The sequence below is a fragment of the Mesocricetus auratus genome, unplaced genomic scaffold, assembly GCF_017639785.1.
Source record: "Mesocricetus auratus isolate SY011 unplaced genomic scaffold, BCM_Maur_2.0 Super-Scaffold_4256, whole genome shotgun sequence".
NCBI classification, from domain to species: domain Eukaryota; kingdom Metazoa; phylum Chordata; class Mammalia; order Rodentia; family Cricetidae; genus Mesocricetus; species Mesocricetus auratus.
In genome coordinates, this window is record NW_024429182.1 from 129,072,726 (window position 1) to 129,098,895 (window position 26,170).

Sequence of the window (26,170 nt, forward strand, 5' to 3'; positions counted from 1 at the left end):
AAAGCATGGAAGGTCAAGGAGACCTAACCCAGGCAATTACCTTAAAAAATGAAAAGGCTTCAGAGACATTTTTTTTTAATTTCTACCTATGCAAAATGTAGGGAGAGGCTAGGACCAGTGGGGGCTGGCAAATAAATGTATTGGTATATAAGGAATTATACACAGAGAACCCAGTTACTCAGAAATCCCTGTACCTAGGCTCCAACAGGGGCAGACACCATTCCTTCTGCTGTCTTGGGGACCCAGAAGGACTCCTTAGCCTGCTGGCGCCAGGGACCACATGGGGCCACTTCCAAACAAGGCTGCCTAGCAGCACTGAGCAGGCCCCGCAGCACCAAGGTTTACACTGAAATGTACTTGGCTTTGGACCATTTCATCTTAATATCCTTAAGGAGAAGGGCTATAAACACAAGGCCAAGGCCCTGGACATGCAGCAGGGTTGGGAGAGCTGTTAATACCAAGTTTGTCTATGGCTGCTCTGGGAAGCTGGCCAGGCCCAGGTTAGTGACATTCCACGAGCCTGAATTGGGAATCTTCACGCAAGCACAAGCCTCCCAGACTTCTAGGGCAGTTTTGTCTGCACGAGGAATGAAGGATGGTATGGGGCAAAGGCACCAGCTCCAGTGTGCGGCCTGAAACACTTACTTCTGGGCCAGCAGCCCCGCTTGTTAGCAGACAATGCCTTCAATGGACATCCAACAAGAGAGCAGGAGCAGGCTGGTGACGGGAGATCCCCAAATGGGAAATTATACTTTTTAAAGATTCTATTGTTGCCTCACCCTCCCTGGAGAGTTGAGTGGGGATCGGATGAGGGGTTGGGGGGCTGGCGGGGGAGGGGGCAGGGGAGGAAGGGAGGGAGAGGGATCTGGGATTGACATGTGAAGCAAGCTTGCTTCTAATTTAAATAAATAAAAAAAGATTCTATTGTTTTGTTTTGCTTTTTCTCCTAAAACAAAAGCAAAGCCAAAAGTTTGTGTTAGGTACAAATGGGTTTAAACACAAAGGAACAAAGACCAGATTGCCCCTTGACACTCTGAAAGACAAGCAGGGATCTGGCTAGGACTTGGGGACTTGAAGTAACTATAATCCAGGTCAGAAAGTCCTGGGTGGGCGAGAGCAGGGGCAGAGATTGGGGGTTGGGGTGGAGGTGGGGATGGATGCTAGCTCCCTGATTTTCCAATAGTCCTCCTCCCTTTCCCCTGCAGGGGGCAGCAGAGGCCTGAAAAGTCCTCAGCCCTGGGTGGCTCTCACAGTCTGCCATGGTGGCTTCCACCATGTAAAGGACAGCAGAGTGATTGTGGGAAAGACAGGAGACTGTGCTTGCTTGGTTTCCAGCTGTATTCACTGCCTGTGGTGTCTGTCCTGTTTCCGCTCCCAGAGGGAAGCTGAGTCCCTAGACCCCAGTCAGGCTGTTCCTGCTCTGTCCATGCCACACAGCACACTTGCAGGTACGAGCAAGGACGAAGCCTGGGTCTCCATGCACTGGCCTGGCCAGCCTGCTTTCCAGCCTTGCCTTCATCTGCCATGGGGGAGCAAAGGCTCTGACAACAGCAGGTTTCAATGGTTGGAATAATGGCCGGTGGAGGGCGGGAGGCTATCTCCACACAGGTACTCTTTTCTGGTTTGTCTGGGCCATGGGGAAGAGGGTTTGTTTGCTTTGCACAGCTGTTCTGGGGTTCACATTGTTACTGGACAACTGGCATGGCACGTGTCTCTACCCCATGGGCTTCTCTGCCAGCATCCTCACTTAGTATGTCCTTATCTTAGCTTCAGTAGCCAAATTTTCCATCAAGTTACCACTATTATTACCAGGGCGACAGCTGTCCTCTGATGGGCAGGTGCTGAATCTGAAATGGACCAATCAAAGAGCAACCCTCAGGCTCATCTGAACTTTGACCTTTTGGTGTAGGCCAATGAGGAGTTGGTGGGGGGAGGGTGAAGGGGAAGGGGAGAGAGACAGAGGCAGACACAGAGAGGAGCTTCTTTCGCCTGAGAGAACATTCTGGTAGGAAGGGCTGGCTGTGGGAGCATCTTTGCAAACCTGGAGGTGATTATCCTGCTTCTATGGACTGTTACGGGCATTAAGAGCAGTTGGCAAACACACCAGCATTGCGTACCGTTGCCCCTGCTGTCACAGCTGGGACATTTGCTCCCTGTGCCCCTGGAATCATTTCTGCCCTGCCTAGTCTCCAGCCCTGGCCCCTGCTCTCCTGCCACCGCACTCACTCCTCACCACCTCAGTGCTGACTGGGACAGAAGCTCTCTGGATGCCAGCCAAGAAACACACTGCAGCCACAGGGTTATGGGGCTGCGGGGGAGTTGAGACCTTGGGCAGGCTTCTGGGTCTCGGCCCTTCCCAGTGGCTCTCCCCACACCCTTGTCTTTAGGCTGCCCTCACTCATCCAAGGTCCCATGTCTGCTCCAAACCCCACAGACTCTTGCACAGGTGTATGGAAAGAAAGGAGGATAGTATGGGGTCAGTCCTTGCGTCTAACAATTGATAAAGAGCATCTGGGGATGACCCTCTGGGCTCAGACCTAGATCACTCAATGGCCTGGAAAAGTCACCTTTCCTATGGACTCAGAGTCTTCATCCAGCTGGAGCTGAGCAAAGCAAGGACCGTGTGTCCTATGCAGGTATGAGTTATTTAGTACTCACGTTGTCTGTGTCACACGGGGTTATTATCACTCCCACTTTGTAGAGGAGGCAAACCCAGCTGTATTTATACAAAAAACTACACACACACACACACACACACACCCCTCTACCTCAATTTAGATTGTCACTGATTCTATGAAGGGCAAAGCAAATGGGTCTAATTAGCATTACCGAACAAGACCATCTCTGTGCATAACTTCTGTTGGCATAATTCAGTTCCTATAGACCACAAGGGAGTCCACTGTGTACTGGGTGGGGCTGGGAACCAGAAAAACCTTCAGGCAAGACTGTTTTTAGCCTTTGCCTTTTCTACCCATTAGAGTCGTCTCTTGGAACAGACTTGTCTTCTTCCTCTGCCCTTTTTAAATGCTCACAAACTTCCAGTTGTCTTTCTTAATCCAGGAGCCACCAAGATGTGCCCTCACTTTAAGGTTTTGGCGACTCAGCTTCCTATCAAATTGCACTGTTGTTACCAAGCTGATATGTGTATCAGGTGTCCTCTGGTTGGTAGGTGCTGAATCTCAGAGGGGCTATTGAGGTGTAGCTCTTGTGTTTTCTTGGAATTTGTCATTCTGGTGTAGAGCAATGAGGAGAGAAAGACAGCGACATAGAAACACACAGAGACACATACACACACACACACACAGAGAGAGAGAGAGAGAGACAGACAGACAGACAGACAGAGAGAGAGAGAGACAGACAGACAGACACACAGACACACAGAGAGAGACAGACAGACAGACAGACACACAGACACACACAGAGAGAGAGACAGACAGGCAGACACACAGACACAGAGAGAGAGACAGACAGACAGACACACAGACACAAGAGAGAGAGACAGACAGACACACAGACACACACAGAGAGAGACAGGCAGACAGACACACAGACACACACAGAGAGAGAGACAGACAGGCAGACAGACACACAGACACAGAGAGAGAGACAGACAGACAGACACACAGACACAAGAGAGAGAGACAGACAGACACACAGACACACACAGAGAGAGACAGGCAGACAGACACACAGACACAGAGAGAGAGACAGACAGACAGACACACAGACACAGAGAGAGAGACAGACAGACACACAGACACAGAGAGAGAGAGACAGACAGACAGGCAGACGGACACTGGCAGACGGACACTGACAGACAGACAGGAGCAGATTCCTCGGGAAATTACAGTGACAGCTATGACAGCAGTGACAACTGCATGGTGCTTGGCCAACCGCTGTTGGTACCTTTAACAGTCTGCAAAAGCAGGGCTTGACCTCCAGTTTCACAAAACACTCCCACAGCCATTTCTTCCCACCATATGACAAACGTCTGCACTCTGCTAGAGCTATAGATCTGGACCCATGGTGGCTCACGTGTGTAACCCTGGGACTTGGGAGGTTGAGGCAGGAGGACTGCTTTGACTGGGTTTGAGGCCAGCCTGGGCAATAGAGTAAAACTTTATTTCAAAAAATTACATATCAGAAAAAAATTGTGAAGTACCTTGGAACCATAAATGTGAAAGTGGTTAAGTTAGAAAACCTTATATATTTTGAAAAAGAGATTAAAAGGCTAACAGAATAGAAGAAGTCATGGACCTCAAATTTCTGAAGCCCTCTGTTCTTCCTGTTGTGAAGGATGGGGAAAACTATGAGCCCACAGCAACTTCCTTTCAGAATCTCAGGGCTACCTGGGACCAAAGCTGTCTCCACACTCGTTTTTTTTTTTTTTGGTTTTTTTTTGGTTTTTTTTTTTTTTTTTTTTGGTTTTTACGAGACAGGGTTTCTCTGTATTGTTTCGGAGGCTATCGGTCCAGCCTGGCCTCGAACGCACAGAGATCCGCCTGCCTCTGCCTCCCGAGTGCTGGGATTAAAGGCGTGCGCCACCACCGCCCGGCTCCACACTCGTTTTAACCTTGAACATATCTGGGCTAGCTACCATCAACCAACAATTGGAGACTTCATAGGAAGCTCCAAATTCTTCCTTCTCTGGATTGGAGAAGCTGCCGGCCATGTGGAGCCGTGTTGCTAAGGCAACATAGCTGAGCAGAGGCTTCTTCAGTTTGCCATGGTTCTCACCACTCTGTACTGTCTCTTGTTCTATAGTCAACGGCTATCTGTCACTGGCTTAAGTTTCCCTTAACGACCTGATACGCTCATACTGTCTAGAGGTTGGATTGCTGTAGACATCAGGGTTCCTGTAGATATCTGGGTTGTGTGAGACTCCTGTACTCTCAAATATTTGTATTTTCAATATTTGGTTAGGAGTGGAGGGAGTTTCTTTCTCCCATTAAATGGGTGTAAGACAACAAAAAGCTGGTTAAGCCTAGGGCTCTTTGATGGTTTTGGAGGCTCCATCTTCCATCTCTGGTCAGACTCTTGTAGGTTTGCTGCGTGAGCTAGGTAGGGGGGAAGAGAGTAACCTATGGAACCCTGTACAGACCAAGTCTACGGCCTTCTCAGACCAGGTTGTTCCTTGGGTTTCTCTTCACCTCCTAGTTTGGCCTACTACCCTGACTCCTGCTTCCCAAACTGACTCCACACCCTCCCGACACTGATTTCTGGCACCCAAGAATCAATATTATTCATGATGATTTCTATCTGATATTTTGGAATATGTATATATTCTTCCGTGTAGGCCACATACCATTTCTGAATAATCTGGCTCCACCAAAATCACTAGACTGTGTCTCCTGTCACACATAGGATGCCAGGATGCAGGAGTGGAGAATCCCCAAACTCCATTTTCTAACTATCCTCCCAAGGAAAGAAAATGCATATTGAGGGGCAGCTTCCTTTCCAAATCCTGATGCTGTATACGTTTACCCTGGCTGAAAGCTCTGATGAGTGAGCTTGGAGTTCAGAGCTGTTGCTTTGATAGTACAACAGCTTTAAAAATAAAAGTTGCCCTGGAAAAGCAGACATGTCCCTATCTTCCTGCAGTGCATGAATTCCCCATGGTGATTTGGATGAAAATGACATTCGGAAGGGGAAAGGGTGACAGGGCAGACAGGAAAGCCCAGGGAAGCTGCGGAGCAGCTGAGCCACAGGGCAGAGGAATCACGCCACGGCCTCACCCACCAGGGGCGCATGCCCAAGCCACTTGTGCAGAAGAGGGAGGGGGGTCTGTTCTCACCATGGTGGTCGTGCCTCCCAGAAGCAACAGCAGCCCGGGCAATGAAGTGTGCAGAGTCTGCAGCCTCCTCTGGAGAGGGATTTTTACTCAGGACGATGAGATGTGCCTGTCACCACAGAGAGAAGAAACAAATTGTTTACATGCTTGGCAGCAGCGTTAGGAAACTGTCCTTGCAGTGATAAGCAGGAAGCCAAGGAAACTTCCAGCTTGCTGGAAGGATGACTGATGAAGACTTGTAACCGACCTTGGGGAATTTGAAAAGCATTGGGCAGAGGCCAGAACCCTGAATGCAGAATCCACTTGGCTAGAAAACGTTGCTGGAGGCAATCCCTGAAATAGATCCTTTAAAAGCTTATGGTCATTTGACTCAGCAAAGTCCACCAAGATGGGGGCTGGGGGCCGGGGTGGCTGGTGGGTGCAGGGGAGGTGAGGTCTCAAGAAGAGAAAAGGACTAATGAGGTGCACGGGAAGAGGGCAAGCCCAGCTCCTGGCCTATGGCTCACCCAGGCCGTGCATCCCACCTGCAGAGACACAGCCTGCTGTCTGATCACCAAGCCCACCTGCCTGAACCCTGTGCAACGAGGCCCACGGGGAGCTGCCTCAGAGTGGAGCACTGCTCAGGTTCCTTGTAATGAAGTTAATTTTAAAACTTCTCAATAAAAAAAAATTGTATCCTATGAACACAATAATGCAAATCTTTTAAAATAAATTACCAAATATAACCCTTCAAAGAAAATGTTACTAATCATCTCCCTGTCAGCATTTCAAATGGAAAAAAGTGGCACCAGAGAGATGGCTTCCGTGGTTGAAAGTGCAAACTCTATTGAAGAGGACCTGAGTTTGATTCCCACCTATCAACATTTTGATTTGAAAAAATTGGGGTCAGAGAGATGACTCAGTGGTCAAGAGTGCATACTTTTCTTGCAGAGGACCAGAGTTTGATTCCTAAAACTGACATGAGGCAGCTCACAAGTGCCGGTAACTCCAGCTCCAGGTGATCTGACACATGGACACACAGACACACAAACACATACACACACTCACATTTGTGTAGGAGGGAGGGGAAGGTTTGTCCTTACCTTGTGTGTTTTGTGCACACAGACACATACACACGAATAAGTAACCATTAATATTTAAAATGCTGTGAGTGATATGTTTACATCCCTCCAACAATCGCTTGAAGAGTGCCTGCCGGCCGAGCTGGGGGAAGCTGGGCTACATGTGGTGATCTGATATAATACACTCAGGATGCTGGGCAGCTGGGGATACTGCTGAGGAGCAAATATTCATTACTTTTCTTATTCTTGTGACAAAACACCTGACACAAACAGCTTACTCTAGCTCACAGTTTAACAGGGGACACGCTGTCATGGTGGGAACGGTGACAGGAGTGCGAGCCACTGGTCACACTGTGCTTCCGTTATGGAAAGAGAGAAGGTGCTGGCATGTACTCTCTGGAAACCCCTCGTGGACATTCCCAGAGTGCACCTGTTGGGAGTCTACATCCAGCCGAGTTAGCAAGGAAGATCACACCTCACAGTGTGACACGGACAGGAAATCACTAGTCTGGGCAGGCACAACTCAACAACCACCACAGAGATTCAAGCTGTACTTTAGCTGTTTCTCATTTGCAACACAATTATTTTAGTTTTGGGGATACTTTCTATGATCTTCAGTTTGTGTATGAAAAAGGAGGACCACTGAGAGGTGGTGGAGCCCTTGAAGAGGTGTGGCCTAGTGGGAGGTTTTAGGTCAGGAGAAGGGCGCTCCAAGAGGAGAGGGGATTATGGGACTCCAGGCTCTTCCTCTTTTGCTTTTTCTGGTCACCGTGAGGTGAGCTACATGAACTCCAGCCTTCAAAATAGTGACCCAAATAAGCCTGTCTTCTCCTTTCAGTAGACAGTCTTCAGTTATATCACAATGGAACACCGACAGGACAAATGGTCCAGGTATGTCACACTAAAGGCTGGAGGGAAGGGCTGGCTTTGATATGCCGTGGACCTCAAATTCTGCTCGTTGTACCATGTCCTGAATGCTGTTATTCATCCATCAGCCATGGTGCCAGACAAAGCCGCCTGACACCAGCACATGGGCAGCAGCGAAGGCTTAAGAAGTGAAGCTGTCCCCGTAGGGCATTCTGGCCTGCACCAAGCAGTGCTCACGCCTCTGAGTGTGGCTCCAAGATAATCAAGGCAGAGGTAATCCTGCAACATTAGACAGCCTCATTTGCTAAATCCGAGTCATGTGTTAAAATCCAGGCTGCCAAAGCTTGGGCTTGATCACCCCAGCCCCTCCTGCTGGCAATGGTTTTTGCTGCTGTGTTGAAACACCCAGAGTTCTTAAGCACGAAGGCTTGAACTTAAAATGGATTTTCTCACTATTGGAATTCTTCAGAAAGAATTGAACAAGGGACCCGGGGAGGCCCAGAGTAGTCACCAGTTTCAAATTGGCATAAGAAAAGTCAGTTCTCTTAAACTCTGGTTTGAAATATTACTAAAATGATAGGTATTTCAAAATACAGTTTCATGGACGTCAAGACTACAGAGCTGAAGGGTGGAATCAAGCTAGCAAGAGTTCAGTGTTTGCAGGAAGAAGAGAAAGTAAAATTGCCCCTGCCAAAACCCATGTGGGCAGACTGTGTGTCCCCTGGCTATCTACCCCCAGGGTCCACAGCTGGGGAGGCTTCCTGGGCACTCTACAGAGACTCAACACACCACATGTGCTGTTTGCGACCGGGTAAAACTCAAATTCAGAGAAGATTTTCTCTTTCCTTTCTATTCGCTGTCATATGCAAGGAAAGGTCTGCCCGTCACAATTATTTTCAAATAATAATTACATGTTCTGAAAGGATCACAAGCTCCTTTCTGGTTGTAGGCAGAAGAGTGACACTTTCCAGTCACCAAACAACAACAATAAAACACCCACTTACAGTGTCAAGGAAACTAGGTCCTTCCTGATGCTGAGGCCTTTAATACAGTTCCTCATGTCATGCTGACCCCCAACCATGAAATTATTTTTGTTGCTACTTCATAACTGTAATTTTGCTACTGCTGTGAATTGTAATGCAAATATCTGATATTAAGGATATTTGATTTGCAACCCCTGTAACAGGGTTGTTTGGCCTCAAAGGGGCCCGAGACCCACAGGTTGAGAACCACTGGCTTAGGGGCTGTGAATTCAGCACACAATTTTCTGACCTCAACACTTTCCTATGTGAGGTGTTGATATTGTGCAAGCAAACACTGATCATTTGTTTCATAAATTCAGTTTCTGATCTAATTTATTACTTAACTGTTCAAGAAGCTTTTTAAAACTACACGCTGGAAGGAGGGAGGAGAGGTGCGGAACACCCAGGATGTTTAACATGTGTCAAATTAGCATCTCATTTACTCAGTAAAAATTCCATTCATTTCAGTTTAGTTTAATTTATTCCTATTTGGCTCAGGGTTATTTTAATTTTGAAGTGCTTTCTACTTGCCAGATATTGTGCTAACACTAGGAGCTCACACACAAAAATATCAAGCTGGTTTCAGTTCTAAAGGAGATCACAGATGAACCATAAAAATATGGGGTGCTTGGATTTGTGTACACATACAGACACTTATTACTATGTTTTTGCACTCAGCTAAGTTTCTCTCCGCATGCCAAGTGCTGTAATTTTTAGTAGATATTGAAGGGAGGGAGAGGTGGCACCTGTATACAGGTTAACCAAAGAATGATCTTGTGCTCGGGTGTCCAACCCTAAGGCCAGGCTTTGCCATCTTACTTACACCAGAAGAACATAGAGGGGATGCTCTTTGTAGATGGAAAGATGGGTGGTAAGAAACGAACAGCGACTTTAGCACCCGGTGACCCACGGGGAGCATCCAGGAAAGCCCTCCTACTCTCCTTCCCTGGTCCAGGCTGTGTGACTGTCAGAGAACTGCGATCCTGTACTGCATCTGCCTCTGGGGCGCAGGGCAGGGCTAAGCAGCACAGAGGACACAGAAGGAACACGTTCAAACAACAAATGCCCCCACTCACATCGTGGGTCTCCAGCGTTCGGCAGGCTTGTATCCTCTCCATGCTATGCTTGACTCCCAGAGGCTCTGTTTGCACCCTTGATGTAGGAACTAGTCACTCACTGACACCTCCAGTTCCAGGCTCTGGAGCTCTGGCTCTGTTGCGTCTCGATAGCTTTCAGTGCTCCTCTCAGGTGCCTCCACGCGCCCTCTCATCTTCTCCCTGCCCTGCAGAGTGCGGTGCCCATCGCCTATCAAGAAACCCTCAACCCCACACAAGCACAATTTGAGATGGTGAAAATGGGGACCCTTCTAAGTGCCCATTAGTAGGGAAGCAAACGCATTTTGGTTTATTAGTACGATAGTTTATCTCTGTGGACATATTTTAAGCTGGTTACATGTCAGAAACACAGAAAAGGCGACTCACAAAGCGATGGACACCAAAGCACCAGTGATTTTCAGCCCTCTTTTCTTTCTTATTCCTCACAATACGTCATCCACGGCTCTCTGACATTCGGGAAGTGTTACGACACTTCTCCCACTGAAGCTGGTGGAGCAGCCCGGGTGCCTACCCCCCCCCCCCCCCACTTCCTCTTCTACCTGGCTGCTGCTGAAGGATCTCCATGGGACACGAAGGATGGGTGGCCAGGCCTGAGAAGGACAGCACTTGGGTCCCCGGGGGGAACATGGAAAGTAACCAACAACAAGGCTGGGGATTTTGTGGTCCTGTGGAACTCAAGTGCAGCCACAACCTTAGGACAATGCTAAGTGAAGATGTGAATTCACAGCCTCTCTGCGGCGAGTGAGAGCACCCAGGGAGGGCGAGGAAGCAGTGACCATGATGAGAGTTCTGCTCACCCCTGCTGGCTCCATAGAGCTCAGGCATCGACTCCCCACTGATGCTCTGCACGGCCATTGTGTTAACTCCTTCACCTTGTTATTTGTTAATCTCCTAGGGTAGGGGGGAGCCCCCTCCTGTCTCTTATTTATTTATTTATTTATTTATTTATTTATTATGTTCTTCAGTATCCTATCATGATATGCCTATCAGCTGTCATCCTAAAGTTGAGAAAGAATGCTAAATATCCCCAAATTGGACTTTTAAAATCAACTGGGTTAAGAAGACAACAACATAAACTAAATAACCATACCTCACACTGACCAAAAGCATTTACTTTAAAAAACGTATTCAATGAGTCAGGTGCTGGTAGCACACACCTTTAATCCCAGCACTTGGAAGGCAGAGGCAGGCAGATCTCTGTGAGTTGGAGGCCAGCCTGGTCTACAGAGTGCATGCCAGGACAGGTTTCAAAGCTATACAGAGAAACCCTGTTTCAGAAAAACAAAGAAAGAAAGAAACCAAAACTTTGCTTAAAAGAGTAGCCATGACCAGCTCCCTCAATCCCTGTCAAAATCAGAGCGTGTGTTCCTTCTAGTATCTCAGGTGCATTTCTGGAGGAACCACAGATTCCACTGCTCCGATCTGTCTGCCAATGGACTTAACCTGAGCCAGGGCTGGCAGCCTCTTATCTAACGGAACCTCCTGCTTTGTATCTGTAAAATGTACAGTATTCCATAAGGAGAAAACTCAGTGACTAATAAAAAAGATAACTGTATTCCTACTTATGCAGAAACACTCAGGGGCATGGTACCTGGATGACCTGGGACAGAGTTTTGTCCTCTCCACTTTGTAATGATTAGGGGACCACAGATGCAGAGGGAAGTCTATTCTGCTATAGCTAAGTATAGAAGGAGTATACAAGGAGCCCAGGGCACCTTTGTGGGCTTGGAATATATTTACCTGGACAACACAAATGGGGTTGGTAACAAAGTCTCAATTTAGCCACAAACAGTCAGGGTCTCTGTTAAGCAAAGGCTAGAGCCAGGGAGAGACTGGGTGAAGAAGGAAAACAATTATGAGCAGGTGGGTCTCCTTGTAAAGCAGAAGTTAAAACAGGGGAGAGGATGGGGAGAAGGGGACCAATTATGAGCAGGTGCTTACTCTGTCAAGTATGGTGCTAAACAGATTATATGCACCATCTTGCTTAATCCCAAAGGACCAGTGACAGGTGATGCCTCACTTTACAGCTGAAGAAGGGAAGCATCAAGGTCACATAGTAGGTCAGCACAGGGCACAGAGTCAGCCTATGGCCTACAATATTCAACTGCCTGTTGTCATGGCCCAAATTGTTATCCAACCAATGAAACTTACAGAAAATGACTTGCTTATCCGTGGAATGCCAAACTATTTAAGGGTCAGTAGGAGGGGCTGCCAAGAAATAGTAAACAGGCCAGGGAATAGTGAGGTATCAGTATGTGGGTACCCAGGCGGCTCCTGAGAACTGTGGAAGAAACCGGGGGACGAGGGATGGAATGGGCATCACTGTATCTTCCTCCTGCTGTAGCTCAAGTCTCGGCCTTTGTTTACAAGCCCGAGGCCTATTTCTCGCTGCATCACTCCAAGCTTGAGCTTTGCTGTGCTTATCTATAACTGCCCAGCTTTCTGTCTCAGCCCTTATTTATAACTGCCCAGCTTTCTGTCTCAGCCCTTATTTATAACTGCCCAGCTTTCTGTCTCAGCCCTTATTTATAACTGCCCAGCTTTCTGTCTCAGCACTGCCACAGGTGGACATTCCGTCGCCAGCTCTGAGGTGACATCCTTATGTAACATAGGTCAGGTTACAGAGCAAGGTGGCCTCCAGTCTCTGTCCAGTAGGGAAGCCTAGGGGGGATTAGATGGACGGGGAGTCACCGGGGGTAGACAACATCTAAAAATGGAGGCCCTGGACTGGGCCCATTTCTTTTAATAGCCACAGAGAATCCTTAGTGGCTTTCCTCCAGGTGTCAATTTTATGTCTTCCAAAGGGCTTGGGAGAAAAAGCCCTGCTATTCATACGGATTAACACCAAAATAGACATGTCAAGGGCTTATATATATATATATTTTTTTTTGCTTGCAAGTACGAGCTTTCTTAAAATTTAACTAGTTTTACCCGGCCATTGGTGGCACACGCCTTTAATCCCAGCACTCGGGAGGCAGAGGCAGGCAGATCTCTCTGAGTTCAAGACCAGCCTGGTCTACAAGAGCTAGTTCCGGGACAGCCTCCAAAGTCACAGAGAAACACTGTCTCAAAAAACCAAACCAAAAAAAATTTTTAACTAGTTTTTAAATGCATATAAATTAAAAAAAAACTTAGTATCTTTAGTGGTGGAAAAGAAGATACAAAGCAAAGCAAAACAAAACAAAAGCCCTCCTCCTTTCAGTTTACAGACTCCAAAACAAAACAAAAGCCCTCCTCCTTTCAGTTTACAGACTCCAAAACAAAACAAAAGCCCTCCTCCTTTCAGTTACAGACTTCACCCTTCCTCCCACTTCTAACCAGAGTCCTTACAGTCAGTCACTATGAACAGCTTCCTGTGCGGCATTCCAAAATACTGTTGTGTGTATATAACACACATGCATAGGCACACACATACATTCTAGCACACATGCACACACATATTGTAACATACATGCACACACACATTCTAATAAACATGTATACACACATGCACACATGCACAGGCACACACATTTTCCAACACATGTGTGCACATGCATGCATTCAAACACACACACACATACACACACATACACACACACACAGCAAACACACCAAATGCATATAGGTACCATCACAGTGTTGGCTTGCCCCTCTTGGCTTCATTTCCCAGGATACTCCAGCCTGTAGGCAGACAGTTTAAAAGCCATTCTTTTTTTCAATAACATTTACTTTTATTTTATGTGCATTGGTGTTTTGACTGCATATATACATGAGGATTCTGGATGTGCTAGAACTGGAGTTACAGACAGTTGTAAACTGTCATGTGGGTGCTGGGAATTGAACTCAGGACCTCTGGAAGAGCGGTCAGTGCTCTAAACCACCGAGCCATCTTTCTAGCTCCCTAAACAACCATTCTTTAATGACAACTGAGTTTGAGGATTATTTTCAAATGGTCTTTTCCCATTTGTTTTCTTTTCTACAAACTGTTCCTGTCTTTTGTCCATGTATCTATGAGTTATCTTTTTGTCTCTATTGTGTAAGACTCTATATTTTCCCTTTGATTTTTTTGCATTGTAAAAACTGTCACACAGTAGCACGCTTCCATTTTTCATGCTGTCAACTCTCCCACTCGCCCTATCGTCTCCCTTTTACTCTGTCACCTAATCTATACCCATCTGCAAATACGCAAAAGGAAGATGTTCAGGCAGTGTCAACACTGGGCAGAACATGTCACCATCCCTACAGGAATGAAGACACTCTGCAGACCACTGAGCCCCTCCCTTTGGCTACTGGACAACTGAAACAATGGGATTGCCCACGAATCCCGTGCTGAAAGGAGGAAAACGGTGTCTTCGGTGCCAGCCAGAGGGGGTATTTGACAAGTTGTTGGACAGGAGACTAGAGCTAAGACAGTGAACATGGGCAGGACCACAGCTTGGGTACAGCTTGGCCAGGGCTGCTGAGTGATGCAGACTCCTCATTTTCCAATTAAGCCTGACCATTCCAGGGCCTTGAGATGGACTCCAGGCAGGGCAGGGCGCATGGACCCCTGGCTCCTTTTCCCTATGTAGCCACATTGATCATGGCTCCCTCCTCTGCTTTTCGCTATTATCTTTGATGGGACTATTGAGAACAGGTGGGGTGGCTGAACCCAGCTTGCCCTGGGCTGTGAGCGTGCAGGCTCTGACAGCTGTTAACATAAGAGCATCAGCCATCTTCCCCTTCATGGCACCTAGATTTATGTCACACTCAGAATTTTTGTAAGGGTCAAAACCTTCATTAGCCTTTCAGAGAACTGAAAAAAAATTAGGAGTCTCATTCAGACTATTTCTAATAAATGGATACACTTGTGAAAAATCGACAGCAGATTCTCTGCTGGCGAGAGGTGCTACAGTCCACTCCACAGACCGTCTGGAGGCAGGCGTGAGCACCCAGCTGTCAGCGCCCTGGCCGACCACCGGTGGGGAACGAAGCCGCATCTTCTGGCCCTACAGACAAATGCTCCGATTCTATGATACTTTGCAGATCAAAGTTCCCCACTTTTGTTGCTGAGCTGCCCTGAAAACTGGACAAGAGAAACATGCCACTCAAGTGTCAGAGATGAGAAACAGCGATTCAAGCCAGTGGGGCCTCAGTCTTCATGCCCAGCAAACAGACCAGGAGGGCACCCACACCAACCAAGTGTTGTGATATTTTTTCTTCAGATAAGAAATAAGGTGTGATTACCAAAATCTGTCAATGAGGAGTTTCACAAGATGGACCGTTTGCTTGGTTTTCGACAGCCCAGCCACAGGGAGCGGGTGGGTTGGCAGCACTCCTTTTAAGTTCCTGGCATGCCACCTTCCCTTGTCAGTGACTCTGCGGGACCTCCTTCATTCTTTCCATCTTAATGGGCTACTTCTAAAAATACTGTGGAACTTTCCTGCATTCTCCTGAAAATAAAGGGCTTTTCTCTCGGTGTGTATTTCTCTCACTCCAAAGGAATGAGGAAAGGAAACCAACTGGGAAGATAACAGACCCTCTTTGTGTGTACTTAATAAATACCTATTACTCGTGGTTTCCTGGGAGACCGGTGGCCACTCTGTTCCTTTCCATCCTCAGGTAACTCTCCTCAAGGTAAGGGGAACAGGAATAGTGCTTAATAATTACTATTAATAAGTAAAAGCAGCTCGCTCTGGCAGTAGGCCTGAGGGTTCACAAAGCCTTTAGTGTTGTGAAACCTGGAGCAGCTCTGTGAAGCGCAGAGCGTCTTTGTAGATTTACTGCAAAAGGGGCTGGGTGACTAGTCTATAATCAAAGAGCTTGGAAACAGAAGGGAGTCTGGACTCGGAGCCTGGTTTTCTGACTTCAAATTCAATGTTATTTTCGATTTGCCAAGTCTCTCTTATTTAAAATACTCTTTAATCTTTATTAACCTTAAAATAAATAGAAATAATAATTAACTATCAAACTTGCCAAGTATCCTAAAACTGAGCGAATTCCTCTGTAACCCAGGTGGAGAGAAACCCTTCTAACTCAGATTCAAAAATCTAAATATAATAGAAAACAGAATATACAGAGACAAATGAATCAGAAGAGAGAATCACCAATAAGCTCAGCAAGGTTGTGATGCACAAGGCAGACTTAAAAAGCATTTATTTCCCTATTAGTGAATACCGAGAAAAAGAAGCTAAGACACTTCTTCTCTGTAGCAAAAACATTTGGGTTTTGTTTTTTGGGTTTTTTTTGGGGGGGGTTCGAGGCAGGGTTTCCTCTGTGAATTTGGAACCTGTCCTGTAACTCGCTCTTGTAGACCAGGCTGGTCTCAATCTCAGAGAGATCTGCCTGCCTCTGCCTCCCAAGTGCTGGGATTAAAGGGGTGTACCACCATCGCCTGAAGACACTTCTTAAAACACACACACACACACACACACACACACACACACACACACACACACACGTCAGTGAATAAAAACTAAAAACAACAGATACTTAGGGATGGATTATCCAAGTAAATGTAAAACATAACTCTAAGGTAGTGGTTCTCAACCTGTGGGTCATGACCCCTATGGGGGGCTGAAGGACCTTTTCATGGAGGTCATGCTTATCAGATATCCTGCATATCAGATATTTACATTATGATTCATACCAGTAGTGAAATTACAGTTATGGAGTAGCAATGGAAATAATTTTATAGTTGGGGGTCATCACCACGTGAAGAACTGAATTAAAGAGTCACAGCATTAGGAAGGTTGGGAACTACTGTTCTGAGGGCTGGCGAGATGGCTCAGTGAGTAGGAGCACTTGTAGAGGGATGAGGACCTGAGACCCCCTAGCATCCATGTAAGAAATCAGGCCTGGGTACTAGTAAGAGGCACTGTCTCAAGAACATGAGGCAGAACTCTTAGGCATATACCCAAAAGATGCACATTCATACACCAAGGATGTCTGTTCCACTATGTTCATAGCAGCATTATTTGTAATAGCCAGAACCTGGAAGCAACCTAGATGCCCCTCAACTGAAGAGTGGATAGAGAAAATCTAGTACATTTACACAATGGAGTACTACTCAGTGGAAAAAAACAATGGAATCTTGAAATTTGCAGGCAAATGGATGGCACTAGAAGAAACCATCCTGAGTGAGGTAACCCAGTCACAAAAAGGGAAACATGTTATGTACTCACTCATATATAGATTTTAGATATGAATCAGGGGAATGCCAGCATACAATTCCACGGCCATAGAGTGTGGGAAACAGAACCTTCATCCAGCAACTGATGAAAGCAGAGGCAGATACCCACAGATAAACACTGAACTGAACTCCTGGAATCCAGTGTCAGAAAGAGAACTGATGAGCAAAGGAGTTAAGAGTGGGCTGGTTTAACCCACAGAAACAGTTGACCTGAACAGGGGGAGCTCTTGGACCCTAGATTGATGGCTGTGTAGACAGCATGGGACTGACCCAGACCCCATAAATGTGGGTGTCAGTGAGGAGGCCTAGGTAATTTATGGGGCCTTGGGTAGTATTTATCCCTGGCATACAAATAGACTTTGAGTGCCCATGCCACAATATGGGAGGCTCTCTCAGTCGGGACTCTTGAGGGAGGGCCTAGGCCCTGCCCTAGATGAAATGACAGTTACTGGAGATCCACCACGAAGGGCCTCACCCTCCCTGGGGATAGGAGTGGAGATTGGGTGGGGGACTGGGGAACTGGTGGGGAGGGCAGGGGAGGAGGGGAGGGAGAGGGAGCTGGGATTGACATGTGAAACAAGATTGTTTCTAACCTAAATTAAAAAAATAAAATAAAACATTAGGCAGAGAGCCAAAGAAGAAGACTCACTCACATGCACACACACACATATCACACACAACACATACATAAACACACACACACATACCCCAAAACAACAACCAAAAAATTTTTACACTTTTAAAGTTATAAAACCTATTGAAATAAATGAGAAAAAACCTAAGTAGTGAAGAGATATCTATGTTTATGGATCGAAAAAGCTAATATTGCTAGGATGGCAACACTTTACAACTTAGATGCAGATTTAATGTAATGTCTTTCGAAATTCCAACAGAATTTTTTTGTGGGGGAGAGGTGCAGAATTGACAAGGTAACCCTAAAACTCATATGAGAACCCAAGGGGACTATAACAGTCAAACCATTCTTGAAAAGGAATAACACAGTAAGAGGATTACAGTTATGATTTCAAAGCGTAGGTCAATAAAGTAGAGTTGATAGTCTAGAAATAAACCTTGTTAGTTCTGGTCATTCCATTTTCACAAGCATGCTGAGGTCGTTCCACGGTGAATTTATGCTAAGCCTCTCAATGAATGGTGGGCTGAGATGACAGACAGCCAAGTGCAAAGAGTGAGACTGAGCCTTACGTCAAACCACACACAAGACTCAAAGACCGTATGTGTCAGAAGTAGCATCTGCCACCTGCTTTAAGGAAACAGGATACACGTCTTCATGTGTTTAGATTACCCAATGGTTTCCCAGCCTGGTGGTGGTGCTGGCTCATGCCTTTAATCCCAGAACTCAGGCGGCTGAGTTCTGCCTCTGAACTTTGGGTTCAAGGTCAGACTGGGACTACAGAGTGAGTTCCAACACAACCAGGACTACATAGAGAAACCCTGTCTCAAACAAACAAACAAACAAACAACAAACAAACAAAAAACAAGCAAAAAATACTATGGTTTCTTAGATGTGAAGCTAAAAGCAAAAGAAAAAATAGACAAATTACACTTAATCAAAATTAAATTGCACTTGGAGGAAAACACTTTGTGTATCTAACAGGCATCTAGGCTACAGAACAATAGAAAAACAAAGAACTGTTTAAAATGGGCACATGATTTGACTCAACATTTGCCCTGTCAAGGCACACAAATAGCCGAGGACCATAAAAAATAAACAAGTAGTAATGAAATAAATTAAAACTTAAAATACATTCAAATATCACTTTCCTCAATAGCACAGCTACAGTTAAAAAATGCAGATAATAAGATGTGAAGACATTGAGGAGTGGCAGCCCTCATACTGGACCCTCTTGGCACGAATATCACTGAGGTCACTTTGGAAAACAGCCTAGTGGCTCCTCAAAACTTAGACAGTTACCATGTGACCCAGCGGTTACTCCCGGCTTTACACCCAAGAGAAATGAAAATGTATGTCCACATAAAACTTCAAAGTAAATGCTTACACAGCACTAATTACAATAGCCCCAAAGCAAATAACCTATATGTCTATCAAATGGTATGTTGACAAAAATGTAGCATGTCTATGCAGTGAAATACATGAAAGGAACGGAAGTACAGATGCTAAAACATGAGTAAACCATGAATATGTTAAGTCAGACTGTTTATAATAAATGTCCAGAACAGGCAAAAACACACAGAGAGTAAATTGACATTTGCTAAGGGGGGAGGGAATGGAAAATTACTGCTAATGTCTGCAGAGTTTCTCAAAAAAATCTATGGAACTAGACAGTGGTTGCAAAAGTCTGTAAATATAAACACCACTAAATTGCATGCTTTAAGAGAGTAGTTTTACTGTTTAAATAAATAATCTCAATAAAATCATGATCAAAATTTCAAAACAAATGTCAATCTGGATGAAAATATTTACATTTATCATGGATACTGGAATCAATATTGTAATATATAAAGAACCTTTAACAGATATGAAAAGCTAGATCAAAAAATTCTATTTATAAATTGGCAAATGATATGAATAAGTCACAAAAAATGACAATTCACAGAAAGAACCAGGATGCCTTTAACATATGAAAAGATATTCAACTCCAGTTTTAAAAATAGAAATGCAAATTTAAGCTATATTGAAATGTCATTTCTCATCCATCAGATTAGAACTAACTTGAAGGCTTGACAATACACTTGGTTGAAACAGGCTGTGGGGAAATTGGTGTTCCTATACACAGGGGTAGAAATACAAATGGCACGTGCCCCTGAGAGGTAACTCAGAAGAACAGCACAGCTAAAAATGAGAGAAAAATGGCCATTAATTTTGCAATACTATAAAACTGCAAAGCATACTGCACTTGACCTGGGAGCCTCACTCTGCGATGGTGTGAATGAGAATGGCTCCCATAGGCCCATATATTTGACGCTAAGACCCTGGTTGGTGGAACTGTTTGGGAAGGATTAGGAGGTGTGACCTTGTTGGAGGAGGTGTGTCACTGGGAGTGGACTTTGAGGCTTCAAAAGTCAATGCCATATCCAGTTAGTTCTATCTGCCACACTGCTGTATGTATGTATGTATGCATGTAACTTACTTGGTGGAGAGGAAGTGAGGGCTATTCCTAACAGCAGAATGTCAACTGATAGATGCAGTAGAAATGATAGAACAGAAAACTATCGCTGTTAAGAATGTGCTAGGAAAGAGTTATCAATAGATGCTAAACCTAGAGAGAACTGTTTGACAGAGCAGAATACAGAATGCTAATTAGATAAAAGAGAGGAAATAGTCACTATGCAGTAGAGAAACGATGTGTCATCATGACAGGGTGATGAATGTCATCAGTATGATGGGCACTGTGCCTCTGGATGCAATATACATCCCCCTGTAGTGTTCTGTCTGGGGACATATCACTCAGATTGAGTCAGGAGAAGACATCAGACAAACCCAAACTGAGAACAGTCTACAAGAAGCTGGTACATATGGATATATATTAAAATTTCAATGTCATAAAAGGCAGAGTCTGGTGAGAAACTATTCCAGATTAAATACTGGAATCATGATACCTAACGCAACATGCTATCCTTACTAGATCTGTACTGGATGAAAAATCACGAGGGGCAGAATGGAGATAACCAGCAAAGTGGAGTGTGACCTGTGCCAATGTTAACCCTCCTAAGCTTCATAGCTGTACGATGGCTATCCTTGTCCTTACAGAAAACACACCGAAATATCTAGGAATAAGGGCCATGATATTTTCAAACTGTTTTAAAATTTTGTTATGCTTTGACATAACTTATATGCACATATGTGCAAGTATATGGGCAGGCACATGCCATGGCCTGTATGTGGAGGTCAGGGGACAAATTGTGGAGGTGGGTTCCCTACTTCCACCATATGAGTTCCAGGGATTGAACTCGGGTCTTTGTGCATGGTGGCAAACATTTTTACCTGCTGGGCTGTATTCTTGCCCCTCCAAAGTAGGCAGTTATCCCTTTGACTCTGTGTGTGTGTGTGTGTGTGTGTGTGTGTGTGTATGCTTATATATCATTATAGATAGGAAAAATACAGAAAAGTACTATAAATGGTGAATACAGGTCTCACAAGCAGAGGCACCAGCTAATTCATTTCCCATTCACATAGTGCCAAGGTCTCCTGAGAGTGAAGCCCATGACACTCATATGTGATTCCCTTTGTGCATTTCTGTAAACCAATGGTTCCTAAACTGTGGCTTGCCTAGCTCTAGTGTCTCACAGACTATTAAGTTGCCTTCTCAAGTAAAAAATCCACATTGGCATGGCTACCACACTGTGAAACATTGTAACCATGCTCAGCTTTAACTGGCCTGTGTGTTTTTTAAGCACACATGGCTTCTCCAGGAAGGCCCAGGGACTCCGGGCTGCACTAGCACACTATGGAACAGGGCTTGGTGATGCTTCTTTAAACTGAACTCAAACCTTTGCACACACACCGGCAATACTGGGTCTTGAAGAAGCCACTTCCATGCCAGTGGGTTTTGCTATGAGTTATGGCCCTTGCTGGATTAATCTGAACATGGTTTCACTTGGTAGATTGAGTTTTAGAAACTGGTAAACAAAAACAACGTTTTCCAAGTAGATATAGTCATGAACAAGTTTAAGGAATATTATTTGAAAGGTAACTTATATACTCTATAACATGAATACAACTAAAGAAAAAAATCACAGGATCATATCAGTACATGTGAAAATGCAGTCAACAGAATCCAATACCCATTCATGATGAAGAAGAAAACTCAACTCTCAGCAAGCTGTGAAAGGAGGAAACTTTGTAACTTTGTAACACCTGCAGCTCTCCTTCTGAGGTCAGAAACAAGACAAGGATGCCCCATATCACTGAGTTCTGAACAGTGCAATAGGACAAGAAAATGAAATAAAAGGAATACAGATTGGGAATGAAGAAATAAACTGTCTTTACTTGCAGATGAGGTACACTGAAATTCTGAAAGGATTTTTTTTTGTTTAAATCCTGGACCTAAGAAGTACTTATAGCAAGGTAAAAACTGACTGTTTCCATATATCCACCAACAGACGAGGAGGAATTTAAAATTAAAAACATAAAATCATTATCATTATCATCAGTACAAATTGAAATATTTACTATAACTTCATTTAAATTTTATTACAAACTGAAATCTAACAAAACAAGTGGAATATCCATGTGACAAAACCACAAAACTACAACTGTGAGGAAAGGGAGTTTTAAAAGACACACAGAGAGACATTTTGTGTTCACACAGCAGGGTGCAATGCTGTCAAGATGTTGATTCTAACTTGAGTGGCCAATCTTTGTCTCAACTTTTATGAAGGCTTTTTCAGAAGAGTCTGCCTCATCCTTCAGTAGTTTAGAAACTGGTACTAAGGTAAGCCAGCCTCTCCCGAGGCATCCACCATGTCCAGGTGGGCGTGTCCCTTTGCTTCAGTTCCCTCTAACTACCCCTGTCATTCGCATCTGCCTGCCTCATGGGCATCACGGATTCATCCTCCAACTTGGAGTCTACCTCCCTCTGTCACCTGCTCATCCTACCTCTCCTGCAAATAGTATCAGCACGCCCTTGGTGGCCCGTACTCCCAGAATTCTGAGAGTCTGCTTTGGTTCCTTCCTGCCCCCACCACACCTCATTTCTATGTCCTATCTACAATGCCTCTAAACCTGTCTCAAACTATCTCCATCCCTCTGTCCCCAGTATCTTCATCCTTTTGCAAAACCACCTCAAGTTCTGCTTTTGCTATCTCAGTGAGTGAGTTCTTTCTTCCCATGCTTGGCACAGCCTCCCTAGTCTACCTCTACATATCAGGTGGAAGAATCTTGGCTTTTTTTAATGCTTGTGTTGAATCTGAGTGATGCCTTTTTGGGGGTATGCATTTTTGGGCACATCACTCAATCTTTCTAATTCTTGTCTTCCTTATCTATAAGCTGGAAATAATACGTTACACAGTGGTATTAATGATTAAAAGAGATGATCCAGATAAAGTGAGCGGTTGGGGCACTCCAACATGCTGTGAGTGGGAGTGTAAATTGTCAGACAAAATTTAAGAGACATAGTTATAATGTATTCTTAGTACCGTGTCATTATTATCTCAATGGAAATAACAGGAGTGGTTAGTACGTATTTTAAGCTCTAGAAAAACGGGAAAGGGTGCTCTGAGCAGATGATATGACACACAGCTATCTGACTCCCCATGCTGGCTAGTTCCAGGGGTCACCACTGCAGTTCTGGCGACCACTTGTTTAGTCAAACACCAGTCCAGATGTTTCAAGACTGTATTCTATAGACAGTTAACACTGTCGGCTTTAAGGAAAGAAGATTACTGTCAACCATACGAATAAGCCTCAGCCAATCAGTTGACCTTAAGAGAAAATACACTGTAGTTTCCCATTTCCAGCCTTCCTGTACTGCCCTGGAGATATCTGGCTTGCTAGTGCCTAAATTATGTAAACCAGCTCCTTAAAAATTCTCTCCTGCTCTCCTCATCCCTCCTTTGCTATACATATTATATTTCTTTGGAGAACCCCAAAAGACACTTGCTGAGGAACCTCACCATGAGTAGGTAGAATAACGACTAACAGTACACCATTCAATGTCTTCAGGCAAAGGTTTTATAGTGTAAATAAAGGGCCTGGTCACAGGGCTGGAGAGATGGCTTAGCAGTTATGAGAGTACATTGCTCTTGCAGAGGAGCTGAGCTGGGTTCCCAGCACCCATGCCAGGTGTCTCACAACTCCAGGGGACATGATGCCTCTGGCTTCCGAGGGCACACACATGTGCACACACACAGAGACACACATACACATAATTAAAATAATAGTCAGTTTAGTAGCATAAGCTCTAAATGAATCGATAAAGATAAAAAACCTGCACCTGGGAAGCGGGCTTGAGTTCTACATGTGACGTGAGAAATAACCTCAGGCTGTCCCTGGAACATGTGGTTAGCAGCAGGGACCTGTGTCAGGCACTCACCTGCTCAGCTTTCTAATAAGAAAATCTTTGCCAAACATCTATGCTGACCAAGTGTTTTAATTATCGTCAGCAGATGACGGGGCCAGGCATTGCCTGTGGCTCTTGTGGCTAGCACAGCTTTGGTGGCCGGTGTCTTGCGCCTTACCCGTGAGAAATGATTGACAGCGGCATCGTGGAGTCCCAGGGCTTGCTCCACTCCAGCCAGCTCTCTTAGTACTGGTACACACTCGAGACTCCTTTCGTCTTTGGTGATCTCCGTGTACTCCAAAGCCTTTTGATAGTAGGGCAGAGCTTCTTTTGATCTTTTCTGACCTTGATACACCCTAACAAAACAAAACCAAAAATAAAGGGATTCTTTTTAAGTGAGCTGCCATTCTGCCTCTACTTGACCTGATTTGCTTCTCGGACCCTGGTTCCCAGACTTGTCTCCTTGCAAGCTAGGCTTTTCCTCTAACAGGAAGCAAAGCATGATGGTCTGGATGACTGATTCTGGAATAACCAGAAGGTTTAAGTACTGGCTTTCCATTTACCAGATTTGTGACTTCTAATCACGTGTACACAGCTCCCTCACCTATAAATGAAGAGTAACAACAGTACCGGCTCCATTGGGTCATCATGAATACTAAATTGTCTCATTTTCATGAAAATAGCTAGTAGAGTCTTTTGACACACGTACATATATACATATTGTAAAAGCTATGCAGGTGTTTAAAGAAATCTGTAATTTCCGTGATGATGACCATAAAGGGGGCTGAGAACCTGATAAATGATCTGTTTAGAATTAATCATCCAAGATGGTGCTGGACACAGTGGTGTTCTCCTTTAATCCCAGCACTAGAGAGGCAGAGACGGAGGCAGGAGGATCTCTGTGAGTTGAAGGCCAGCTTTGGCTACATAGTGAGTTCCAGTACAGCCAGAGCGCTCTGTGGAGACCTTGTCTCAAAACCCCAGGACAAAAAAGTCCATTGTGGGTGGAGAGATGGCTCAGTGGGTAAGAACACTCATGCAAGCATGAGGGCTTGAGTTTGCATCCCAGCACCCAAGCAGAAAGCCAGAGACAGCAGTGCACACTCTTAACCCCAGAGCTCTGAGCTACAAACAGAAGACTATGGCTGATCCTGTATCAAGGGACCAATGCAGAGAGTAACAGAGTGGGGGTGGGGGAGTGAGGGGGTGGAGGTAGCTAGGAAAGGAGGGAGGGAGACACTTTTCCTACTATTGGTGATGATATGAAATACTAACTTTGGGGCGGTTATAATTGAATAAAATCTCCCCAGTACCAAGATTAAACACAAAAATGGACACACACACACACACACACACACACACACACACACAAACACTCTAACCCTGCTGATAGCACAGGGATTTATCTTGAAGAGATAGTCCACGTGACAGGAGAAACACACAAGAATGTTCACCTTAGTTTTGCTATGATAAGAACAGAAAAGTACAAAGTACTTCAAGCTCACCACAGAGACTGTCCACGCAGGTCATGGTAAGAGTAGAAGGCCAAAGAGCCATTAACGATAATGCCGAACTGTATTAGGCCCCTCTACACCCCCCACACCCATTTTGAGTTCTTTAGTAAAACTATAGCTTTTAAAGCTACTTTGCAATCAGCTCCTGCATGTGAAATTTTTACAGCTAATCTAAGTGGGTACAAATGCACAGAGAAATGTCACAAGAGATGGTCATGAACGTGTTAACGATCATTCTCTCCGAGCAACTGAATTGTGAATGGTTTACTATCCTTGTTTATGATTTTTAAATTTCCCGAAGTCTTTTCCTATATAAGTATGCTAGTTCTTTTTCTGTGTGTATTATATACATATATATGCACATATGCAGTATATATATATATATATATATCTTAACATTAGAAGTAAAGATGACAATGGCAAAACAGTTTTAGTTTCTTAGGACAATAACTTATGTCCCTAAACAGACAGTAAAGCAGGCCTCAGGCTCACTAAGTCACTTCTCTGTTGACCATACAAAGGAATTAACTGATGTAAGGAAAGACACTTTTCAGATCTGGGGTCTCAGGGACCATGATAAGATAAAGGGGGTGGGGTGGCTCAGTGGTTAAGATCACTTGCTGCTCTTTCAGAGGGCCAGAGTTCAGTTCCCAGCACCCACACTGGG

The 26,170-nt window shown here is 45.0% G+C and overlaps 1 protein-coding gene across 7 annotated transcripts in view; it reads right to left on the reverse strand.

Moving 5' to 3' along the window:
* Ttc23 (tetratricopeptide repeat domain 23) overlaps positions 1–26,170 on the reverse strand; it is an 85,776-nt gene that overhangs the window by 27,859 nt on the left and 31,747 nt on the right. For all 7 annotated transcript variants that reach the window (XM_040730450.1, XM_013123475.3, XM_040730464.1 and 4 more), the window contains 2 exons: positions 24,168–24,345; positions 5,795–5,900 (listed from right to left, as the gene is read on the reverse strand). In XM_040730450.1, the coding sequence (XP_040586384.1) occupies positions 5,795–5,900; positions 24,168–24,345 (284 nt within the window). The remainder of the gene's footprint in view (positions 1–5,794; positions 5,901–24,167; positions 24,346–26,170) is intronic.